The sequence below is a fragment of the Pan paniscus genome, chromosome 9, assembly GCF_029289425.2.
Source record: "Pan paniscus chromosome 9, NHGRI_mPanPan1-v2.0_pri, whole genome shotgun sequence".
NCBI lineage: Eukaryota > Metazoa > Chordata > Mammalia > Primates > Hominidae > Pan > Pan paniscus.
The window spans coordinates 119588328-119613177 of NC_073258.2; the positions used below are offsets into that span (position 1 = coordinate 119588328).

At 55.1% G+C, this 24850-nt stretch overlaps 2 protein-coding genes across 5 annotated transcripts in view; one reads left to right on the forward strand and one right to left on the reverse strand.

Moving 5' to 3' along the window:
• The first annotated feature begins 536 nt into the window (after positions 1-536).
• On the forward strand, positions 537-14201 carry CXCR5 (C-X-C motif chemokine receptor 5). The gene is made up of 2 exons (XM_055094959.3): positions 537-1937; positions 11526-14201. Exons 1-2 carry the CDS (start codon positions 1887-1889, stop codon positions 12591-12593), a joined length of 1119 nt encoding a protein of 372 aa, XP_054950934.2. The 5' UTR covers positions 537-1886; the 3' UTR covers positions 12594-14201.
• The window catches only part of BCL9L (BCL9 like), a 29975-nt gene continuing 19190 nt past the window's right edge, over positions 14066-24850 (reverse strand). For 3 of the 4 annotated variants that reach the window (XM_003820030.6, XM_034933843.3, XM_034933842.4), the window contains 5 exons: positions 21146-21362; positions 20900-20984; positions 18529-20818; positions 17847-18128; positions 14066-17438 (listed from right to left, as the gene is read on the reverse strand). In XM_003820030.6, the coding sequence (XP_003820078.4) occupies positions 16345-17438; positions 17847-18128; positions 18529-20818; positions 20900-20984; positions 21146-21362 (3968 nt within the window). In that variant the 3' untranslated portion in view covers positions 14066-16344. The remainder of the gene's footprint in view (positions 17439-17846; positions 18129-18528; positions 20819-20899; positions 20985-21145; positions 21363-24850) is intronic. The other variant, XM_055094958.2, reaches the window with a different exon arrangement.

The following is a 24850-nucleotide window of genomic DNA, read 5'->3' on the forward strand; positions in this document are numbered from 1 at the left end:
AACATGGAGAAACCCCATTTCTACTAAAAATACAAATTTAGCCGGGCATGGTAGCGCATGCCTGTAATCCCAGCTACTCGGGAGGCTGAAGCAGGAGAATTGCTTGAATCCGGGAGGTGGAGTTTGTGGTGAGCTGAGATCTCGCCATTGCACTCCAGCCTGGGCAACGAGAGCAAAATTCTGTCTCAAAATAAATAAATAAAAATACAAAATTAGCCGGGCGTGGTGGTGCATGCCTGTAATCCCAGATGCTCGAGAGGCTGAGGCAGGAGAATCGCTTGAACCTGGGAGGTGGAGGTTGTGGTGAGCCAAGATCATGCCATTGCACTCCAGCCTGGGCAAGAAGTGCAAAACTCTGTCTCAAAAAAAAAAAAAAAAAAAAAAGAATGATGCATCTGTTGGGGATGCAGTGGGGTAAGCATCTTCAGTAAGCAAGGTGTGAAGAGGAGAAAGAGAGAAGGTGAATATGGAGGAGAGGGTGAAGGAGGGCACTGGAAAGGGTAGTAGGATCCCAGCAAAGGGCAATTTGGCTGAAAGGGAGCGTGATAACAGGGGTGGGGGTGGGGCCAAGAAGCAGCCACCATGTGTGGGTGCCTCTGTGCGTGCAGTCATCTTTCTCACATCATTGTGGATCAAGAGAGGAAATGCCCACTTCTGGAAGAAAAAGCCACAAAATGAGACTTGGAAGGGAAATTGATCAACATCTACAAAACGGCTTCTTAAAGGAAGCAGCCCTCAGACAGGACAGAGTTGAGGGAAAGGACAGAGGTTATGAGTGCCTGCAAGAGTGGCAGCCTGGAGTAGAGAAAACACTATAGGTGGAGTCAAAAGACCTGAGTTCAAGTCCCAGCTCTGCCACTGGTTAGCTGTGGGATCTTGGGTAAGTTGCTCTCCCTCTCGGCCTCACGGACCTCCTGAGTAAAAATTGAGGGTTAGACTGGATGATCTCTGAAGCCATCTCTAGCTTGGTAGTCTATGAGGTTAATAATTTATGAGCAAACAAAGTTAATTTATAGATAGAACATCATTATTTTTGAGTCAGAAAATGAGTCTGTAACTATGTGCTTTTCTTGGTGATTTCACTTTTTTTTTTTCTTTTAGAGACAGGGTCTTGCTATGTTGCCCAGGCTGGTATCCAACTCCTGGCCTCAAGCGATCCTCCTGCCTCGGCCTTCCAAAGTTGATTTCATTTTTGTCTTCCAGTATTGTTTTACTGTTGTTCCCTTTGAAAAATTCTAACCTATCTTTTCTGAACTTGAGCTGAGAAGGGAAGGGGTTTTGCCTCTGTTGGGCAAAAGGATGGTGGCAAGTAGTGTGACCAAGTGCCCTAACTTGCCAGGACTTAGGGGTTTCCCAAGTCAAGGGACTTTTCAGTCCTCGGCAGACTGGAATGGTTGATCACCCTAGTGGTGAGGAAAATGAAGGTTTGGAGGTGGCTTGGAGGAGAGGTTGCTGGGAGAGCTCTTCTCCTGTTCTCTGTTGATCAGGAGTTTCCCTCATCAACCTGCTGACTTTGCGTGGTGGTTTCATTACAAGTTGTGAGCCCCTTATTGGGGGTATAGGGAGGAGAAGTGAGGGCAGCCTTTAAACTAGTCATAGGCCCCAGTTGAGACAATTATTGCCGGGAAAGAAGCTGAAATGCTTGACTAGCACTGATGCTGTGGGGGATTTTCCCTCTTTCTTCAAAAAAACAGAAAAGACCCAGTGGAAAAAAAAAAAAAGTGATGAGTTGTGAGGCAGGTCGCGGCCCTACAGCCTCAGGAGACGATGCGCAGCTCATTTGCTTAAATTTGCAGCTGACGGCTGCCACCTCTCTAGAGGCACCTGGCGGGGAGCCTCTCAACATAAGACAGTGACCAGTCTGGTGACTCACAGCCGGCACAGCCATGAACTACCCACTAATGCTGGAAATGGACCTCGAGAACCTGGAGGACCTGGTGAGTAGACACGGGTAGCTTCCTGTCGCCGAGGCCCTGTCTGGAATTCTAACATCCTTTGCCAGAGTCCGAGGGAGAGGGGACAGCGTGGGAATCCTCTCCCACTGTGGATCTGTAAAATCTAGACAGGTCAGTCAGCTCCTGCCCTTTAAGAGTTTATTTTCCATTCTGTGGAAGAAGCAGATAAGGAGAGCTGCTGTCCTTAGGAGACATCCTTTAGAGGAAGCTGGAAGACACGGGTTCAGGCCCCGCATCCTCCTCTGAGTTGCTGTGTGACTGGGAACAGGATACTTCACCTCTCCATTCTTTCTCTCCTTTTCTCTTAGGGTCGGAATATGGAACTAGACAGGAAAGTACTTTGGAGGTTTTCTTACCGTAAGGAGGCTGGCATTGCTAATCAGTCAATGAATGCGTAGCTGTTCGTCTCTCGCCATATGATTATATCATCAGGGCACTACATTCTGTGTTGGGTGGAGAAGTTGAGGACCTGGTCTTTGCCCTCAAATAGCTTCTGCTCTGGCCAGAGAAAAAAATCACTCACTGGAGGCTATTAGACAACAATTATGTGCTAAACTGAGGAAATGTGAGACCAGATGGTAGCAAGGAAGAGGATCCCAGCAGGCTGGAGTCAGGGAGCAGGGTGAGAAAACTGTTAATCTGACAAATGTCTTGGAACCTGTTGTAGAATCTCTAGAGATAAGGTATTCTTGGAAAGGTTTCTTGGGTGGGCTAAGAAAATGGTCTCCAGCACTACGCTGCCACCATTCAAGTCTCTCCAGTGAAGCGTAGTGGTGCAGTTGACTTGGTTGTCACTGGGCTCCCAGAAGATGTGTGTGTGTGTGGAGCAGCTCAACCAGAGAAACACAGGGTTCCTTGTGAGCCGACGGCAGAGGCTGGTTGTAAGGGTTTCTTGGAAACTTCTTCACGGTCTTTTCTCCCCCTGGGGAGAGGACTTGTTTCGGGGCTGCACTCTGGGTTAGATCATGAAGGAGCCAAACCCTGGCTCCTACCAACTCTCCTGGCCCAAACTTACCCTGAGATATTGTCTGACTCCCTCCTGCTCCCCCGGCTGGAGTGGACTTTGTGGAGTGGACTTTGTAGTTCCACCAACCGTGTTCCCAGACTTGCTCGGAGAAGCCCGCCTCTCGCTTGCCCAGATCCCAAGGCTGGGAAGTGTAAGTAGGACACGGGGAGAAAGTGGGCAGAAGGGCTGACTACCCAAAGCCTGGCCCCTCGGATCCAAACCGCAGGTGGAATCAGAGCCGGACCATTCATCTAACCAGGACCTGCTACGTAATTTGTGGGACCCAATGCAAAATGAAAACATGGGGCCCCTTGTTGAAAAATTATTATAAATAAGAAGGCAACAGCAGAGCACTAAACCTCGTGGGGGGTCCTGCTGGGTGCAGGCCCCGTGTGACTGACCCAGTTGCAAGCCCATGAAGCTGCCCTGAGTCTAATCACAGAGTCTGGGCAATACCCCAAATCAGACTAAAAACCTGCGGCCCCAAAGGGGCAATGTGCTCCCACCCTGGCCCCCGGTCACAGCCGCTGGCCTCACCTGATTAGGTTACTGGGCGTCTTCCTCTGCCTGCAGCTTCAAACTGACCACGAGCCCTGACCCAGTTGGATATCTTAGTAACCAACTGGAGACCCGGCGGGTCCCAGCTTCTGAGAAACCTTAAGAGTTTCCCCTAACTGCACGCCTCACCTCACTGAGTGACCTACTAGGGACAGGTGGGGGCAGGGGGCAGGGGCAGCAGGGTATGTCCCAAGAAAACCTACATCTGGGGGAAAGGGACCCAGTGACTTGCTTCATGTCACACCTCAAATGAGTGATCCTCAGCCAGGCATTCCAATATCTGGATCCCTCACTCAGGGTCTAGCCAGGAGCCCAGGAGTCCTAGGACCATCTGGGCTCTGGAGCTCTTCAGCCAGCCACCAGTGCCTCGTTCCCCCTTCACGAATCTCCTACATACCCTGTCTCCAGGGCCAATGTCCCCTCAGAACACAGACCCTCTCCTCCGCCCCCACCCACTCACTGAAGGGCCGTGAGCAGCTTGGCAGACTGTCCCTCAGTGTCACAGTACAAAAACCCCGGGCAGAGTGGTACAGGCAGGAGAATCTTGCATGTAGCAGCTTCTCAATAAGTATTTATTGACTTGTGATGCAGTAAAGGTCTTAGCTCACCATTTTCCTCTGGAGTTAGTCCGGGTCCTTCTATTCCTTCTGCTTCCTATTCTCCTCCTTGTCCTTGCCCATACCGAGTATTGGTTCACATTCCTTGAACGCTGGGTTTTACACTCTCATGTTGAGCTAAGAACTGGGGCCTTTTGGTTACACAAACTTGTCAGAAAAAAAAAAAAAAGGAACTGGGGGCTCCTGGCCATAAGCCAGGTTCGTCATTCTGTATTCCATTTGTCCTCTTGAACTCGAAGACCAGCTCGAGCCACTTAAAATGTCCACTTCTTTAAGGCAGGGGCTGGGGGTGGGGAAGGGCTGCTAATTCTCATGAATGAATGGTCCAAATAGAAAAAAAAATTAGATGGCTAAGAACCAGGAACAGGAAGATTCCAGGTCCTGGGGTGGGTATGCCAGGGACCCATCCTGCTGGAAAAGCCAATCCTGGCAGACCTAGAGCAGACCCTGTCTATGCGACTCTTGATCTGAGAGCCTCCTTCCAACAGAACCAGGGCCTGGGCTGGGGCATCCACAGAGGCTGGTCATAAACTATACCTCCAGCCCCACCCTGCACACCAGCCGGGAGGGGAAGCTGCTATAGCGCACGGTGAAGCTGGTCCAAGCCCCAGAGCCTGGCTTTCTATGACCCCTCTCCATAGACAATTACCACACATCATGACTTCAGTGTGACCAGCGCATCACAGGCGACACAGCCCGTCCACGTGGACCATCTCATTTCATCATGGAGGTGTGAAGAAGAGGAACCAAAACCAGCTCAGGCTGTTTCTGGGCTTCATCTAGGGGAAAGGGAGGTTCTCCACCCGCCCCCCGCAACCAGGTCGAAAGTCCCAGAGGAACCCCAGCAGAGGAGGCCCAACTGGGGTGTAGTTGGAAGGGTCAGAGATGAGGGAGAGCCCCAAGGCCAAGCTGAGGATGGGTCAGGGTCAAAGTGAATATGGGTTCGAGCATACAAACTGCAGAGTCTCCGTCAGGAACTCTTGCTTTCCCCAGGGACGCAGGCTGCAGCTGATCCCACTCCTCTAGCAGAATGGCAGAAACAGTGGCCGCATATGTGGACCTAAGAATCAGGACACAAGAATGAGCATTCTTTCAAGAGTGGTGGGGAAAAATATTTCCAACCCAGGAGATGGTTTCAAGAGGCTGCCACACACACCTGGGAGGCCTGTCTGCCTGCATCTTGGATTGTGTGACTCTGTATCCAAAGGGCAAAGAGATGCTGGGGTGCCAGGTGGGGCTCCCTTAAGCCTAAAGACTTGCTGCAGAGGCTTGGAGTAGCTTAAACTCTCCCCCTAAAACCACATCCAGCACAGTACCTGCTTCTGATGGCCAAAACCCGTGGGTAGAGATGAAAGAGGAGTCTCACAGACTTGTCCCTGAAGGCTGTGGGTGCGGCAAGGGAGATGTGACAAATGGCAAGCCAGAGTCTCAGATGGTCTTTAGGGGCTGTGGGCCTCCTGAAGAAAGACGGCGTAAGGGGTACAGACCTACACCCTCACCCACAGCCCAGTCTCATTTCTCCAGACCCCTGCACCCCTTAAGCCACTGAAGGCTGGAATGACAGATACCCTGGCCAGCCCCACTCACAGCTCTTGACTCTCGGCTGGGAATATCCACACAGGGACATAAAAGGATATGGAGCTTGTGTGCTCCCCCTGACCAGAGCAATGACTGGCGTCTGTGTGCAGACACCTCCCGCGGCCAGCATGACTCAGGCCTTGGAGTCCTGGGGTTCGGCCTGAGTAAGCCACGCATGCAGGCAGCCCTGCCCCCTCCTTGGGGCTGAGAAGCAAGGTCAGGCTGGGGCATTCACTGGCGGCAGAATGGACTAGAAATACCAAGTCTCCAGCTACTGAGCTAGACGGAGATCATGCTGAGAACCAGCTCAGCCCCAGGCAGGGCAGGACAGACAGAGAATCTGGGAGTGGGAGCGAGGGGCATTTGAAGGCAGAGTCCAGCCTCCTTCTTCCCAGGGCAGGAATCTCTTCCCACACACTTGGGCTCAAACATTCCTCTCCTTCCTAAAGGTACCATCTCATTGCTGGACAGTTCTGTCTGTTAGAAAGTTCTCCCTCCTTTGACTGAAACGCTACCCCCTCAGCTTCTGCCCAGTCCTTCTAGACTGCCCCCTGGAAGCTCATAGCAAGAGTCCATTGCTGCCCTCTTGCCCATGGAGCTTCTTTCCAAGCCTTGACATCAGCCCTCAGGGACTCAAGTCTTCTCTGTCCCAGACACTACACCCCTAGTACCTGAAAATTTCCTCTATGGGCAGGGTTTTCCAAGCCCCTCAACAAAGTGGTCATCCTTGTCCAGACCAACCAAACTGGGCTGGTGTCAGCTGCCCACTTACAAGCCTCTGTTCACCTAGATGAAGGTAACAGTGGCCCTTCTGCTGGCCACGTCACTCCCATGACTCATCTTAAGCTTGTAGGTGACAAACTCCCAAGTCTTTCTCACGAACTGTTGTTACCTGGTCCTCCCTAACTTATCCCTGGACGGGTAATGTTTTAAACCTGAGTCCTGGCTTGTATATTTTTCCCCATGCAAATTTCATCTGGTTAGGTTGGACCCATGGTTCCAGCTTGTAAAGAACTCTGTGTTGCCTGAGAGTGCCCCCAAAGCTGGGCTGAGAGTGCTGAAGAGGAGGGGACCCAGGATAGATCCCTGAGGCATGCTAGGCACCCCTGCCCAATGCACCTGCTGACATAGAATCCCCATTAGCAAATGTGAGCTGAGCTCCATGCTGGCCAGTGCTGGGCAGTGGGGCAGCCTCATTATTTGGAGAAGTCAGGTGGGGCTTGGAGACTTAATTATCCAGGGAGGAGCCTGCATCCTACAGTGGAGGGAAGGAGAAGAGTAACATTTTGGACCCTACCACAGGCCAAGCACTTTGCATCTCCTTACACCCCCCACCTCCCCCTAAGCCCCTCAGTACTGGACACTGTTACAGCCCCTGCTCCTCCCCAGTGCTCACAGCAATTTTCTAACTAGATTCTAGCTCCACTGTCAGCCTCATTCTGGTCATTGTGTTTCTTGCCTTCTTTGGGGCATGCGGCCCTGGCCCATGACCAGGCTGTTGTCTGCTGGGTGCCTGTCTAGGCCACATGCTGGTGTGGCCCATCTTGGCACCTGTGTCTATGCAAGGTGCATGTTGCTGTCAAGAGTGTGTGTGTGCACGAGGGCCTCGGGTTTCAGAAGCTTTTCATGTCAAAGAATGGGCACACCGCTCACGCAAATGGTCTGCCCTGTGCTCCCTCTGGGCATGGGATTGGAGGGCTTCCTTCAGCAGCACATGCCCCATGGTATTCAGGATTCCTGATTCCTCAATTTCCCATGAGGCCGGAGCCAACCTTGCTTTATTGCCTCTCTCCATAGTTTGGGGGAGATTGGGGGAGCTAGAACTCCTATGTGTGGGAAGTGGCTTTAACATGTGCCACTCCCGAACCCCCAAAACGTCTGTTTGACACCTCCTGCTGAGATGTGCTGTCAATTCCCAGCACCCCTCAAACCAGCTTCCTCCCATCTTACCCTCTCTGAACGCTGCCAGACAAATACCTCTTGGCAAGGAGGAAGACACAGGCCCCTCCCAAGCCCCCTCTAAATCTGGTTCTCAGGAGATGGGAGCCCTAGGGAGATGTCCCACTGCATTGACTTTAGATGAGCAATAACTCAGTCAGTCTGGAATCTTTGAAGGGCAAGAACTTGTGTGGAGGACAAGCCCAGAAACCCAGGGCTTTCTGGGTCAGATAGGCTGGCTGGACCTAAGCCCTCACCCAGGCATGGCCAAGGTAGGTGGAGTCCAGCCCTGCTGACCGCCCCAGGCCCTGCTTCTCTCCTCCCTGTCTGAACGGCTTGGCTCTGCGTGAAGACTGCTGAATTCCAGTATTAGTCAAGTGGGTGTGCTCAATGACGGTATTGGAAATAGCTCCCAATAGAGGGAGAACACTCAAGATAGGATCAAGGCCGTCAAGGTTATTGGGAGAAGGCAGAATGCAGAAGATGACGGAGTCAGTCCCTGCAGAGGCACTTGTCTAAGTCTCAGGTTATAAGGGCTCCTGGCCTTCTCTGGGAAACTGCTTTCCGAGCAGGTCAGCACACGTCTGTCCTAGGTAAAACACATGGCCTTGGGAGGGGGACACAGAAGGCCTGCTTCTAAGACCTTGCCATCTGGTTAGAAAGTGGTCATCCCAACCCTGGGTGCTGTAATAAATGCACACGCATCATAAGGAGAGAGAGAATTCCAAGAGGGGAGCCGGGAAGGATGTCTGAAGATGGGATTGAATTCGGCTTTGGAGGAAGGGTGGAAATTAGGTAGGCAAATTTGGAAAGAGAGACCTGCTAGACAGAAGGAAAAGGCCAAGCAGAGGTTTGGAGACAGGAATGTGTTGGGGTGTTGGGGAAAGGCCGGGGGGTGGTCTAGAGCAATAATATATTAATAGAAGACAAAGTTTGAAAGGTCAGAGGAATATACATTTGGGAAGAACATAAAGGCTGTGTTAGGAGGTTAGACGTCTTCCCACAGGTCCGTGGTTTTCAAATGAAAGTAGAACCATTTTCTTCAATGAAAGCTTATGTGTGAAGCACTGCACAAGTCAAAAGTGGAGAGCTCTAGTTTAAAGTCAAGGAGGGGAGCCTGGAGCCCCAACACCACTCCCCACTCCAGGGGAACCCTGTGACACACACACAGTCATGGGTATTCTAAAGAAGGTCCTTGGAGCTGGGCACTGTTGTCACATACCTGCAGTCCTAGCTACCCAGAAGGCTGGGGCAGGAGGAGGATCACTTGGGCCCAGGAGGTCAAGGCTGTAGTGTGCTATGGTCACACGTATTAATAGGCACTGCACTCCAGCCTGGGCAACATAGCAAGACACTACCTATCAAAAAACAAAAACAAAGGCGTGTGTTTGGGGGAGAAATTCCATGGAATCCTACTGCATGGGATGTTCTGCAATGAGTTCTAAACTTTATTTTTTAAAAAAATGTTTTGTAGAGGTGGGGTCTCGCTATGTCATGCAGGCTGGTCTTGAACTCCTGGCTTCAAGCAATCCTCCCACCTAAGCCTCCCAAAGTGCTGGGAGCCACTGTGCCCAGGAGTTCTGAAATTTAGCGATGTGTGAATGGCACTAAGTTTGGCTTACTCCAATCATTTTCTTTTTTTTTTTTTTTTTTTTGAGACTGGGTCTTGGTCTGTTACCCAGGCTGGAGCGTAGCAGCATAATCATAGTTCACTGCAGTCCCAAATTCCCTGGCTCAAGTGATCCTCCCGCCTTGTCTTCCCAAAGTGCTGGGATTACAGGCCTGAGCCACCATGCCCAGACTCCAATCAATCTTCTATTGATGAACATTATCACAAATATGACTTTTTCTTATAGCTGACTTTGCTATTAAATGTGAAATTGAGGCCAGGTATGGTAGCTCATGCCTGTAATCCCACCACTTTGGGAGGCCGAGGCGGGGGGATCACTTGAGGTCAGGAGTTTGAGACCAGCCTGGCCAACATGGTGAAACCTTGTCTCTACTAAAAATACAAAAAAATTACCTAGGTGTGGTGACAGATGCCTGGAATCCCAACTACTTGGGAGCCTGAGGCAGGAGAATTGCTTGAACCCAGGAGGCAGAGGTTGCAGTGAGCCGAGATCGTGCCACTGCACTCCAGCCTGGGCAACAAGAGCAAAACTCCACCTCAAAAACAAAAGTGAAGTTGAAAAAATAAGATAAAGACAAAAAGCAGAAGAAAACCACTGCTTATAGGTGATGGGGAACCAGTAAAGGACTTTAAACAGAACATTGATGCGATGGGATTTGTGTTTTAGAAAACTTACCCTGTCCTCTGTGCAGGAGGTGGACTGGAGTAGAGAAGCTGGTGGGGATGGGACCCATGGAGAGATGGTCTCCTGAGCATTAGAGTAAAGAGAAGGAAGACTAGACTGAGGCAATGGCAGAGGGATGCTGCGGGAAGGGTTGGCAGATGGCTCTACCCTTGCACTGATGTATCTCCCACACCTCCTTCTCACAGACCCTCATTCCCCCAGAGCCAGAAGGAAAGACCCAGGTTGGAGAATGGGTCTGCTCAGCATTAGGAGTGAGTGTGTGACCCACAGCTGTGGCTCCTGAGAGGCAAGAAAGCCCTGTGGCACCCAGTGTGACCATCCCCTCCTTGTGGGGGTGCCTTGCTCTCCTGAAATGGGGGCACCATTAAGCCACCCGGAGCCTGGTGGACAGAGTACCCCATCCCATCCTCTGCCTCCCTGGGCTCATCATTTATAGTATTGCCATTTTGAATCCATATAGGTTGGTTATAATTGGTTTTGAATTGCCTGGGGAGGGGCTTGGGTAGGGAGGGTGGGAAGAACAGAGCTGGGAGGTGAGGAGGAACAGGTGCAGGGGACAGCTGTGAGTGAAAGGTGTGAAAACAGGCACATGCCTTCCTTTGTGGTTAGCTGGGTAAACAACCTGAGTGCTGGGGTGATGGAGGGGGGGTGATGGGGAGAGGAAGAGGAGGATGGGGAGGAGGGAACTTCCGGAGACATCACGGGCACACCCCCTGCACTTGGAGCAGGCTCTCTCCTGCCAGTCTCCCCGTGTCGCCCTCACTTTCTCCTGCCTCTCTCTGCCTCCGGGCTTTCTGCTTCTGAGTGCTCCTAGCTGCAGGGAGGTTGCCAGTGATGGGAAGTAGCAGGGAGCCTGCATCTGCTGCCCCTAGAAGGAAGCCCAGGCAGGGTTGTTCAGTGGGAGGTACTGGCTTTGGAAGTAGATAAACGTCGGTTCACACAAACCTGATCTTTAGCAAGTCACATCTGTGAAATAGGAATAATATTACATACCTTGAGCGGGTTGTGCATATTGAACCAGATGGGAGGCTATTACTGCCATTTCAGTGATAACAGAGACAGTCAGGAACAGGAAGACCCATGAGGAGGGAGCCCACAGGCCAAGTCAGCACCTGCCCGCCCCTAGTCCCCAGCACAATGCTAAGTTGCAGTGCCCGACTGTTCTGCTCAGAACTGAAACAGATGGGTCCTTGTACCAAGCAGGTCCATTCCCCAAATTGAAGTCCTGTGACTCCAGCCCCCAAGGCTGCAGGCTTCCATACATGAGGACCCAAAAACACAAGCTGACTTATGGGGTCCAGCCCTTCAGCACTTACAAAGCTCAGCCACCCGCACGCCTCCCTTCATCTGCACCACCACTCTAAGGAATGCGGTCCCTTTGACAGGCGAAAAACTGAAGTTGGAAAAGACAAAGTGATTTGTTCAAAATTGAAATTTGAAACTTGACATTTGGTCAGTGGGCCCTATGTAGGAAAAACCTCCAAGAGAGCTAGGGTTCCTCTCAGAGAGGAAAGACAGGTCCTTAGGTCCTCACCCTCCCGTCTCCTTGCCCTTGCAGTTCTGGGAACTGGACAGATTGGACAACTATAACGACACCTCCCTGGTGGAAAATCATCTCTGCCCTGCCACAGAGGGGCCCCTCATGGCCTCCTTCAAGGCCGTGTTCGTGCCCGTGGCCTACAGCCTCATCTTCCTCCTGGGCGTGATCGGCAACGTCCTGGTGCTGGTGATCCTGGAGCGGCACCGGCAGACACGCAGTTCCACGGAGACCTTCCTGTTCCACCTGGCCGTGGCCGACCTCCTGCTGGTCTTCATCTTGCCCTTTGCCGTGGCTGAGGGCTCTGTGGGCTGGGTCCTGGGGACCTTCCTCTGCAAAACTGTGATTGCCCTGCACAAAGTCAACTTCTACTGCAGCAGCCTGCTCCTGGCCTGCATCGCCGTGGACCGCTACCTGGCCATTGTCCACGCCGTCCATGCCTACCGCCACCGCCGCCTCCTCTCCATCCACATCACCTGTGGGACCATCTGGCTGGTGGGCTTCCTCCTTGCCTTGCCAGAGATTCTCTTCGCCAAAGTCAGCCAAGGCCATCACAACAACTCCCTGCCACGTTGCACCTTCTCCCAAGAGAACCAAGCAGAAACGCATGCCTGGTTCACCTCCCGATTCCTCTACCATGTGGCGGGATTCCTGCTGCCCATGCTGGTGATGGGCTGGTGCTACGTGGGGGTAGTGCACAGGTTGCGCCAGGCCCAGCGGCGCCCTCAGCGGCAGAAGGCAGTCAGGGTGGCCATCCTGGTGACAAGCATCTTCTTCCTCTGCTGGTCACCCTACCACATCGTCATCTTCCTGGACACCCTGGCGAGGCTGAAGGCCGTGGACAATACCTGCAAGCTGAATGGCTCTCTCCCCGTGGCCATCACCATGTGTGAGTTCCTGGGCCTGGCCCACTGCTGCCTCAACCCCATGCTCTACACTTTCGCCGGCGTGAAGTTCCGCAGTGACCTGTCGCGGCTCCTGACCAAGCTGGGCTGTACCGGCCCTGCCTCCCTGTGCCAGCTCTTCCCTAGCTGGCGCAGGAGCAGTCTCTCTGAGTCAGAGAATGCCACCTCTCTCACCACGTTCTAGGTCCCAGTGTCCCCTTTTATTGCTGCTTTTCCTTGGGGCACGCAGTGATGCTGGATGCTCCTTCCAACAGGAGCTGGGATCCTAAGGGCTCACCATGGCTAACAGTGTCCTAGGAGTATCCTCATTTGGGGTAGCTAGAGGAACCAACCCCCATTTCTAGAACATCCCCGCCAGCTCTTCTGCCGGCCCTGGGGCTAGGCTGGAGCCCAGGGAGCGGAAAGCAGCTCGAAGGCACAGTGAAGGCTGTCCTTACCCATCTGCACCCCCCTGGGCTGAGAGAACCTCACGCACCTCCCATCCTAATCATCCAATGCTCAAGAAACAACTTCTACTTCTGCCCTTGCCAACGGAGAGTGCCTGCCCCTCCCAGAACACACTCCATCAGCTTAGGGGCTGCTGACCTCCACAGCTTCCCCTCTCTCCTCCTGCCCACCTGTCAAACAAAGCCAGAAGCTGAGCACCAGGGGATGAGTGGAGGTTAAGGCTGAGGAAAGGCCAGCTGGCAGCAGAGTGTGGCCTTCAGACAACTCAGTCCCTAAAAACACAGACATTCTGCCAGGCCCCCAAGCCTGCAGTCATCTTGACCAAGCAGGAAGCTCAGACTGGTTGAGTTCAGGTAGCTGCCCCTGGCTCTGACCGAAACAGCGCTGGGTCCACCCCATGTCACCGGATCCTGGGTGGTCTGCAGGCAGGGCCGACTCTAGGTGCCCTTGGAGGCCAGCCAGTGACCTGAGGAAGCGTGAAGGCCGAGAAGCAAGAAAGAAACCCGACAGAGGAAAGAAAAGAGCTTTCTTCCCGAACCCCAAGAAGGGAGACGGATCAATCAAACCCGGCGGTCCCCTCCGCCAGGCGAGATGGGGTGGGGTGGAGAACTCCTAGGGTGGCTGGGTCCAGGGGATGGGAGGTTGTGGGCATTGATGGGGAAGGAGGCTGGCTTGTCCCCTCCTCACTCCCTTCCCATAAGCTATAGACCCGAGGAAACTCAGAGTCGGAACGGAGAAAGGTGGACTGGAAGGGGCCCGTGGGAGTCATCTCAACCATCCCCTCCGTGGCATCACCTTAGGCAGGGAAGTGTAAGAAACACACTGAGGCAGGGAAGTCCCCAGGCCCCAGGAAGCCGTGCCCTGCCCCCGTGAGGATGTCACTCAGATGGAACCGCAGGAAGCTGCTCCGTGCTTGTTTGCTCACCTGGGGTGTGGGAGGCCCGTCCGGCAGTTCTGGGTGCTCCCTACCACCTCCCCAGCCTTTGATCGGGTGGGGAGTCAGGGACCCCTGCCCTTGTCCCACTCAAGCCAAGCAGCCAAGCTCTTTGGGAGGCCCCACTGGGGAAATAACAGCTGTGGCTCACGTGAGAGTGTCTTCACGGCAGGACAACGAGGAAGCCCTAAGATGTGCCTTTTTTCTCTGAGTATCTCCTCGCAAGCTGGGTAATCGATGGGGGAGTCTGAAGCAGATGCAAAGAGGCAAGAGGCTGGATTTTGAATTTTCTTTTTAATAAAAAGGCACCTATAAAACAGGTCAATACAGTACAGGCAGCACAGAGACCCCCGGAACAAGCCTAAAAATTGTTTCAAAATAAAAACCAAGAAGATGTCTTCACATATTGTATTTATATATTTATATTTATATATATATTTATATAATGGTACAAAATGGCTGGGGGTATGGCCATGGATGGAGGGAAGAGTAGGCTGGCCTGTGGCGCGGGTGGGAGGAGAGGGGACGGAGAGGGCACTCGGCCCACTGCAATCTGACCCCTCTCCCCTCAGGGCAGGAAACACAGAGTCAGACAGTTTGGGGGGGTCTTGGGCCAGGGGTGGAGGGCTCAAGGGCACAGGGCCCAGGCTGAGGCAGGGCGGGCAAAGCGCCTGGCAGGATGAAGGGCAAGTGGCCCCCCAAACACAGAGGCTCTGGCCATGGCCCCTGGGATGTGACCGGGGTGAGTCAGGGGCCTGTTGTCAGCCCCAGAGGAAGCGCTGGACCTGGCCGATGGTGGGCCGAGAGGACAGCACCAGGCTGGGAGAAGTGGGGCGAGTTCCCTTTGTATTACAGCTGCCAGTGCGAGACCAGGCCCTCCAGGCCAGGAAGGCTAGGGACGGGTCCTGGTAGAAGACACCCTGTCTAGAATGGCCCTTGGTCCTGGAGGTGGGGCGCAAAAGGCCTCAGCCAGGGAACTGCCCTGCCACCTCCCGAGGCAGGAAAGGAAGTGAGAAAAGGAGAAGTTTTTTTACTCCTGGGGCCAATGTAGGGGACAAACACCCAGTCGTATATGGCTTCAGCTCTGACCAAAGGCGGATAGGGAGCTCTCCTGGGTAGGAGCAGGGAGCCAAGGGGGAGGCAGTGGCTGTGCCTGGGTGGGCACAGACAGATCTGGTACATGGCCCTGAGCCCTGGGCAGAGGGACAACCTTGCCGGTGAGTGGGCAGGCAGAGAGGAGGCGGCAGGATGCTGTTTCCCCGATTCCATCCGCAGGGAGTGGAGACTGGAGGGGAGGTGCACTGACTCAGATGAACTGTTCTCCCCCTTCTTTGATAAGAAGTAGGTGGCAGCAGCCTCTGGAAAGGTCAGGGCCCTGGAGATTACCCGGCCCAGGGCTACTACAGCCACAGGCCCCAGTGGCACCATGCCACCCCTTCCATGGCTCCACTCAAGGAGGCCACACAGCCACCGCCTCTTCCTCCTTTCCTTCATCCCAAACTGGGACAAAAGACTTCAAGTTCTGGCTAAGATGTAGCAGCAGCGGATGCCCGGGCATCCAAAGTGGGAAGCCAGGGCCCCGTGTCACCGGTGTGGGCAAACACACATGCACGTGCACACATGTTCTCCCTGAATCACTCAGCAGCAGACAGGCTGCCGCCCTGGGGGTCTCAGCCCTGCTAGGGCTCACCAGGTGGAAGCCTAGGTGGTCTGACCTCAGTTTAGGAGTGGGTCATTTACGTCATCTTACCATTTGGGGACGGGACGGGAATGGTATCCCTTAGGGACCCAGAGACACTGCAAACAGTGGGTGGCCGTGCAGGGCTGCATGTCCCTGGGTCTAGGGGAATGGAGGGAGCAATAACTTGAAGGAGGGGGGAAGGGTTTCTTTTATCCTTTTTTTTCTTGTGTGACTTCTATCAAAACACAGAAATACAGCACACGCACAAACCAGCACAAAAGCGCAGCGCTCTATTTACAGCTCCGGCTGGCACCTGCCCACCTGGCCAGCCGCCTGCAGGGAGGGGTGGGAGAGGGGTCAGCCACATCAGCAGGGAAAGGATACGAAGCAGGTAAAGACAGAAGGAAAATGGGCGGGTGCGGAGAAACCAAGAGGGAGGTGGAGCTCCAGCAATGCGGACACGAGGAGACAGGAGCAGAAGGGGCTGGGGGAGACCTGACCTGTCCTTCCTCTCTCCCCCCAGATTCCCATCCAGGACTCCAAAAGCATAGCTGAAGGGGGCGTGGCGGGTGCAGGGATGCAGGGAAAGAGGTAAAATAGAGAGGCTCCATAGGAATTGGGAGGAGTGGGGGAGGGGCAGTCCTGGTGGCCGAAATGGAACCAACCCCAATGCAAAATCCCCCACCCCACACTGCCACTTCCCCCTAAGCTGCCAGCACATCTGGTTTCCACAAATGCCACTCCCTACACAAGCCCCCTCCCACCCCCTCCACCCCACCCCGCGACCCAGGCCATCCCAACATTGAGGGGAAGAACTTTGTTAAGGTTATCATATTTGCAACATTGCCCCGGCTCCAGCCCCGGCAGCGACTTCTAGAAGGGCAGGTTGGCCATGCCGCCTGGTGCTGGGAGGTAGCCCATCTGGCTGTCCAGGGACACACTGCGCTGCCGAAGGGGGTGGGACACCATGAGGTTCTGCTGGGGCGGGGGGCCCATGAGGGAGCCCTGCGGGGAGAGCATGTGGGGCGGCTGGCTGTAGACCTCGCCCCCCACGCCCCGCTGCTTCATCAGCATGAAATTCTGCTGGGTCATGAGGCCTTGTGGAGGGGACATGACCCCCTGGTGCAGGCCATGGGGCACCATCCCCTGCTGTGGGGGCACGCCTGTCCTGCCCAGCAAGGACATCTGTCCGGGGTGGCACATGGACATGTTGAGCCCCCGCTGGACGCCCTGCTGGCCTGGGAGGTTGGGAGGCCGAGAGGGAGTCTGCTCCGCCATCATGTTCTGCAGGTTCATGAGATGCAGATTGGGGGGCTGAGCCTTGGGGGGCTGGTTCTCGCTCTTGGGGAAGTACTGGAGGGTGCTGCTTGGCTTCTCAGAGGGGATGATCCTCGACAAGTCGAACTCGGGGATCCCCGTTGGGGTGGGCCGGATCACCTCGCTCAGCTCGGGGTCGTTCAGCACTGATGCCACCCCAGGGAGCACACCCGGTGGGTATGCGTCGCCCATGCGCCCAGCCATGGCTTTGCCCATCAGGTGCTGCTGGGGAGGCATGGGGCCTGGCGGCTGGTTGGGCAGGTCCTCGGGAGGCAGGGCCATGCCTGACGGGTAGTGCTGCTGCAGGCCAGGCCCCCCGCCCCCACCCCCAGTGGGGGCCATGGCACCATGGGGCTGCTGCAGCCGAGGGGGGAAGGGCATCATCTGGGAGGAGCTGGGCACCGGGCCACAGGGGGCATTCAGGGAGTCGGGGCCCCCTGGGGCCATCATCATGGAGTTTTGAGGGGGCCCCCCTGTCCCCTGTACGTTGGGATGCAGTGGAATGTTGGAGCCCAGAGGGGTGGGGGAGGGCAGCATGGCGGGCGGGGGCTCATGGGACAGGGGCTGCTGGCCTGGCAGGTTCATGCCCATAGGGCTCTGGGCAGCGGCTGAGTTCAGGTGCATCTGGCTGGGCTGGCTGTTGCTGATCCCTGTAGGGAATAGAAGACAGGGGGTCAGGCACAGTGTGCCCAGCTCGGGGAGGGTGCAGGGCTCAGGCCTTCCCCACTCCCAAGCCAGGGGGTGCCAGGGGTCGGAGTCTTCACCACTGGCTTCCCCTGGCTGGGAGGGAAGGGACTGGAGGCATTGATGCTAGAAGCCAAGAGACCAAGTTCTGGCCCAGTTCGCCAGACACACCACCAGGTGTTGGAAAGACCACTCAAGTGCTCTGGGCTGGGTTTCGCTAATGACCCCAGCGAGTGGGAACAGCATCCCAGAGCCTCCACCCCCACGCCCAGGGCCTTCAGAGGCACAAAAAAGCCAGCACAACCACAGCTGTGCTCCCCGCTCCCAGTGCCCACACCAGCTGGCCTCCCTGGGGCCCTGGCCTATCCTCGCACCTGGCCCAGAGCCCTGCGGTGGTGGTGGGGGGGGCAGCAGGGGCCGGTCGGGCAGCAGCTCGTCGTCTGAGGTGGCGATGGTCTTGATGGCATTGTGGTAGAGCGGGGTGGAGCTGGGCATGGCGTACTTGGACATCTGGGTCATCATCAGTGACAGGGGGTTCTGGGAAGGTGTGGGGTCTGGGGAGGAAGTGAATGGTAGGCTGGGGTTCATGAGGCCGCTGGGAGGGTTGGCGGGAGGTGCTGAGGAGCTGCTCCGGGGGCCGCTAGGCGGGAGGGTACCTACAGAAACGGGGAGACAAAGAGAGCAGGGGTGACTGGGGAGGGGCAGATGAGTTTGGCTGTGGATATTGGGGAGGTTTAGGAAGAGGTCAGTTCCCCAAATCACCTGGTCCTTCAGACACACCCACAGGCCCCCACTATCTCCAGAGCCCACCAGTCTTCAAGCAATTCCTGCAGCCTCAGGGCCCCAGGCAAGGGGAAGATCCCAGGCCCCAAGTACGATCACTCGAAATGCCTGGGAGACTCACGTGGTACCCCGAGAAAGCCCACAAATATCATCTGCCCCATGAGCAGAGCCATCCACCTCTGGGCCCGTGGTACACAGGCCCTTACTCACTCACTGCCCAGTCCCAGCATGGACACACTGCTCAGCGCCTGCCTGCCTGCGCAATTGACTCACCCTGTTCCATGTTGCTCAGGGTGGTGGAAGAGTTCATGTTGAGAGGCGGCTGCTTGTTCTGGGAGACCCCAGGGCTGGGCATGGCCGTCTTAGGTGAGGCAACCCAGCCTGGAGAAGGCACCGCCATGGAAGGAGACTTGAGCCTGCTGGGCGAGCCAGTGGGTGAACGGACACTGAGGGAGGAGCCGAGGACCTGGGGCGACTTGAGAGGTCCTGGTGGGTTGGCAGAAGGCAAGGGCACCATCTGTGAGGGAGTCTGGGGTGACTTGAGGTTGGCAGAGGGCGAGGTGACCAGGGGTGAGTGCACCTGGCTAAGGGTGGGCGACTTCAAGTGCCCCATGCCCGGTGAGCCCATCTGATTAATACTGATGGTGAGGTCCGAAGGCCGCCTGCCTAGCCCCCGGTTTGGGGCTGAATGCACGGTCCCGGGAGGATTGGACGCAGGGGGCAGAGGCATGTGGCTGAGCCGCGTGGTGCCCACGTTGCTCACAGGCATTGAGCTCTGATCAGGGCTGAACATGTCTTGGGTATTGCCCATGTCCTGGGACATGGCTTGGTAGGGCCCCTGGCCTCCAGAGAATCCCTGCTGGCCCTGGTTGGGAAACTGTGAAGGCATCAGCATCTTCTGCGGGCCGCCCATCACGCCACTGCTGTTCTGGGCCCGAACCCGAGCCATCTCCTCAGGACTGAGGCCCTGGGGCCCCATCATGTCCCCAGGGCCCCGCATCTTCTGCGACATCAGCATCTGCTGCTGCGGGGTCATCTGCACGTTCAGGTTCATGTTCATGTTCATGTTGACATTCATGTTCATGTTGAGGTTGCCTGGCCCCATGGGTGGGTCCACCTCCCTCAGCCCAGACTGTCCCATGGGAGGGCTCAGGAGGCCCCGGCCTCCACCAAACTCCATGCCCATGGGAGTGCCCGCCAGGCCCTCACCACCAGCCATCTGCCCGGGAAACATGGCAGGATCCATCTGTCGGTGTGCCTGCATCATCCGCTCCATCTCCATGCTCTGTCCCATGCCACTGCCTGCCATGCCCAGGGGGCGCTGCATGCCCATCGACCGCTTCTCCAGCAGCTGGTGCCGCAGCAGCTCCTCACGGACCCGGGGAGTCATGAATCGCTCCGCCTCACCCTGCCCACCTGGGTAGGGCATGGTGTTCTGGGCAAAATTGCTGGGTCCCCCCATAGGGGGCAAGTCTTCGGTCCAGCCCATGCCTGGTCTCACGGGCCTCTGCATGGCATTCATGGGCACCTCCATGGGCATACTCTGCATGCCCCCAAACCCAGGCACCCGTTGTATCTGGTTGCCTGGGAAACGGGGCCCAGGAAAGGGAGGTCCGCCCCGGAGCTGCATGGGATCTTGAACATCCATGGGCCCCCGCAGCTGCGCACCCATTCCAGGTGGCCACTGATCCCCAGGCTTGCTGTGGTAAGGAGGCGGGGGCCCCCTCACCATCATGCCCCCCATGCCCATCATGTCCTGCAGAGGACGGCCCCCATGCAGCCCAATCTGTTCCTCTTTCCGCCGTTTCTCTTCGTAGTACTCCTCCTGCAGCTTGCGCCAGGCCACCTGCTCGGGCGTGAGGCTGTCCTGGCCCAGCCTCTGTATCATCATGTTCATCTGCTGCCCCATGTCCCCACCCGGGGGGTGCCCAGGCACTTCATGCTCCAGCGGGGGGCCCCCTAGGCTCTGTGTCTGTGAAATCATGGACTGCAAGGGTTCCTCATACTTCTTCAGCCCGCTGGGAGGGGCCGTGGGTGGCTGCTGGGGGGCAGGGGGGGCTTGTGCTGGTGGCCCCCCCTCACCCGCTCCTCCTGGGGGCCCCTTGAGGAAGGGCTCAGTCTCTCCGCTGCGCAGCAGCAGTCGCTCAATGTCTCGCAGCGTCTGGAGGGACCGTTCCCGATGCTCCAGCTGCTCTTTGGACAAGCCCTCTGAGCCCACCAGGCTGCGCTGCCCGTTTCCAGGGGCGGCTGCCTCCCCCAGCAGGGCAGGGCCGGGGGCACTGCTGGGGTCTCCTCCAGGAGGCAGAGGGTTGTTAGCGGTGGTAGCCGTCGGGGTGTTAGGGTGGGTGCCCCCAGTCCCACCACCTGTGCTGGCAGCTCCCACCGAGTTGGGGGCCAGGTCCTGACTGCTGTCCTCAGGAGGCCCCTCTGGGGGCAGAGCAGGCGGGGCACTGCCAGGGGCCGGGGGTGGCGGCGGCGGCAGTGGAGGTGGCTGGGACTGCGGGGTGCCTGCTGACGGCGTGCTCAGGGGTAGCGGTTCTGGGGTGGGGGGCACTTTAGGGGCCTGCAGAAGGACAAAGAGAGCATGAGACAGGTAAGGGGACGTTCCACCCAGTCCTGCTGTTCACAGAGGCGCCACGCTCACCTGGTCAAGCTTGGCCCGGGGCACGTTCTGCTGGTGGTAGGCGAGGATGGAGTCGGCCCGGCCCTGCAGCACTGCCTCTGCAGCCCTGCACAGAGTGGGGGCACCGACAGCTCAGAGAGGTGAGCAGGAGGGAGCCCCACCCTCACCCACCCCACCCTGCCCCTGCACGGGGCTCCCTCGGAACCCCAGGCTGAGAGGTGCTGGGCAGAGAGAGAGAGAGACTTGGCCTGCCCACCAGGCACTTACGTGTTGGCCAGGTGGGTGGTGAAGACATATACGAACTGCGAGGGAGGCTTTCCGGGGACGCCCCCGCCCCCGCCCCCGCCCCCAGGGGCATCAGGCCGAAGGCCAGGAGGAGGGCCGTGCGGGGCGCCTGGCACGCTGCTCTCGCTGAGGGGCAGTTGGGTGGTTTGGCCGGGACCCAGCTGTGGGGCCGCCATGGCTGGGTCTGCTACATTACAATCTGCAGGAGGAGAGAGGACAGGGAAAGGAGCTAAGTGGTCTAGACACAAGAAGGACCAGCTGATACCCCCTCCCACTGATGCTCACAGCCTTACAGCTCGTGCCCACAGGGACATTTGATGTCAGTATCTGGTGTTCTCACCAGGCTGGTTTCCACGATGGCAAGAGTGGTGACCATGTGGAGAGCAGGGACAGAGAAAATGTGTCCTCTCCACAGGCTCCCATGGGCCTGGCATTCTGCTGGGGACTTAACAGGTGTGATTTCATCTCATCAACACACCCTGGGAGGAACGTGTCACACACTCCACTTAACAAAGGAGGAAATAAGTTCCTCACCCACAGTTACACAGCCAGTTAGTGCAGAGCCAGGACTGAACCCAGGGCCGGGACTCTGAAGCTCCGTTCTGAGCTGCTGCCCCTCACACTGGGTAAGTGTATGTGCACACAGTCTAGTGACCCAGTTAGGGAGAAGGCAGAGAGGGTACACAAGCTGATGATTCAAATGATGGATGGTTTTTCACTCTAGCCCCACCACTAACTGACTTTGTGATTTTATGAACCAGACATCCCTCTAAGCCTCGGTTTCTTCATCTATAAAATGTAAAATACTAACCTCCTCCTTGCACAGGGGGCAGGCCAAAGAAATATATTTTTTAACAGTAAGTTTAAATCAATGTCACAGACTAAAAAAATCCATTTGAAAAACAGAGAGCCGGGAGCGGTGTCTCATGCCTGTAATCCCAGCACTTTGGGCGGTAGAGGCGGGCGGATCACCTGAGGTCATGAGCTCAAGACCAGCCTGGCCAACATGGTGAAACCCCGTCTCTACTAAAAATACAAAAATTAACTGGGCATGGTGGCACATGGCTGTAATCCTGCTACTCAGGAGGCTGAGACATGAGAATTGCTTGAACTTAGGAGGTGGAAGTTGCAATGAGCCGAGATCACACCACTGCACTCTAGCCAGGGCGACAGAGCGAGACTGTCTCAAATAAATAAATAAATAAATAAAAATAAGAAAGAAAAAACAGTTAGAAAAAGCTGACATATTGGAAACACTCTCAAGACAGACCAGCTGCCCTCAGCACCAAGGGAAGTTTTGTTCCATGGTTAGACACTTGACTGTAAGTCTTAGCGTAGAAAAAAATCTACAACGGGTCTAGGTGAGTGGGTAGACCCATTCGCATGCCAAGAAAAGCAAGTCACAGTGCCTGGCCCACAGACAGTAAGTACCAGCATTCTCAGTTAATGGGAGACAGATTGCCTGAAGTTGTCTCCATCCAGCCAGGGCAGTGACCACCTTCCCATGGGCCCAGTGTCAGGCTGCCCTCTTTGGAAAAAGTTTCTTCTGCACCTTCTCCTCTGATGGACCCACCCCAAAATGGCCCTGCTCTGGACCCTATCTATCCAATTTTACATAGAAGAGCAGAGCCAGAAATGTGCGGGGGAGCTTGAGAGCTGACCTCAATGTGTGAAGGCTGTGAGGAGCTCTTGGGTACGAGCTATGGGGAGACAGGCAGGGCTTAGTCCAACAAGGAACTTTCTAGTACAATAACAATGATAAAAGCTAACATGTTACACATGTGTAACCTCATTTACTCCTCATACCAACCCTATGAGATAAATAATACTTTTACAGATGAGGAAACTGAGGCCCTTTCCCAAATTTACAGAAATAACCTGGGTTGCAAACGAAGGCAGCCTGATGGCAGAACTAGTCCTGTCGATGTCTACGTTCTATCGCCCCTCCAGTAAGAACTCTCCAAGAATCTAAGGGCAGGCCGGGCACGGTGGCTTATGCCTGTAATCCTAACACTTTGGGAGGCCGAGGCGGGCGGATCACTTGAGGGCAGGAGTTCAAGACCAGCCTGGCCATAATGGTGAAACTCCATCTCTACTAAAAATACAAAAATTAGCCAGGCGTGGTGACGCATGCCTGTAATCCCAGCTACTTGGGAGGCTGAAGCAGGAGAATTACTTGAACCCAGGAGGTGGAGGTTGCAGTGAGCCGAGATTGTGCCACTGCACTCCAGCCTGGGCAACAGAGTGAGTGAGACTCTGTCTCAAAAAAAAAGAAAAAGAATCAGGCCAGGTGGCTCACACCTGTAATCCCAGCACTTTGGGGGACTGAGGCAGGTGTATCACCTGAGGTCAGGAGTTCAGGACCGGTCTGGCCAACATGCTAAAACGCCGCCTCTGCTAAAAATACAAAAATTAGCCAGGCGTGGTGGCAGGTGCCTGTAATCCCAGCTACTCGGGAGGCTGAGGCAGGAGAATCGCTTGAACTCAGGAGGCAGAGGTTGCAGTAAGCCGAGTTCATGCCATTGCACTCCAGCCTGGGCAACAAGAGTGAAACTCCGATTCAAAAATAAATAAATAAATAAATAAAAGAATCTAAGGGTAGTACGACTAAAATAGTCACAATGATCGCCTTGAGTATGGGATGTTAGCAATTTCTACTTTGTATTTCCCTATGTTTGCCAGGCACAGTGGCTCACTCCTGTAATTCCAGCACTTTGGGAGGCCAAGGCATGAGGATCGCTTGAGACCAGGAGTTCAAGATGAGCCTGGGCAACATGGCAAGACTGTCTCTACAAAAATTAGCCAGGTGTGATACATGCCTGAGCCCCAACTACTTGGGAGTCTGAGATGGGAGGATCACTTGAGCTCAGGAGTTTGAGGTTGCAGTGAGCTGTGATCACACCACTGCACTCCAGCCTGGGTGTCAGAGAGAGACCCTGTCTCTAAACAATAAATAAATAAAACTCACAAAGTTTCTACAATGGTGCAGTCTGATGTGACATAAGTGAACTGGAGGTGGTGGCTATGGGGGGAGGTGTCTGGTCTGGGAAGCAGTAAAGGGTTCTATCATCAAAGGGTTCAGCCAGAGGCTTGGCGACCACCAGGTTAGTCCCACGGGGGAGAGAGAACTGATACAGGATGGTCCGTGAGGTTCCAGCTAGCTGTAGAGGTTTGGTATTTGACCCTCTACACCCCTGTCACAGACATAGTCTGCTCACTCCATAACATTTGCTGACTCTCTCTCCTCCTCTGTAATTGGCATCATGATAACACTGACCTCACAGGGCTGTTGTAAGGATTAAATAAAACAGAGTAGCAAAGAAGCCAATGTACTCTTTTCTTTCTTCTTTCTATGGTCCCTGCCTTCAAGGAGTTCACAATTTAATAGTCTCTGGCTAGTTTCTTTTTCTTCTTTCTTTACTTCTTTCCTTTCTTTCTCTCTCTCTCTTTTTAGAGATGGGGTCTCCCTATGTTGGCCAGGCTGTTCTTGAACTCCTGGGCTCAAGCAATCCTCCGGTTTCAGCTCCCCAAATTCTGGGGATTACAGGTGACAGCCACCACACCCAGCCTCTCTGGCTAGTTTCTTATGTCTCTCTCCTCAAAAAGATGTAAACGTAAACTTTGAGGGAAAAAAAAATACGTACAAGCTTCCCAGGGGCAGGGGTTACATCTGGCTCTCCCCCATCA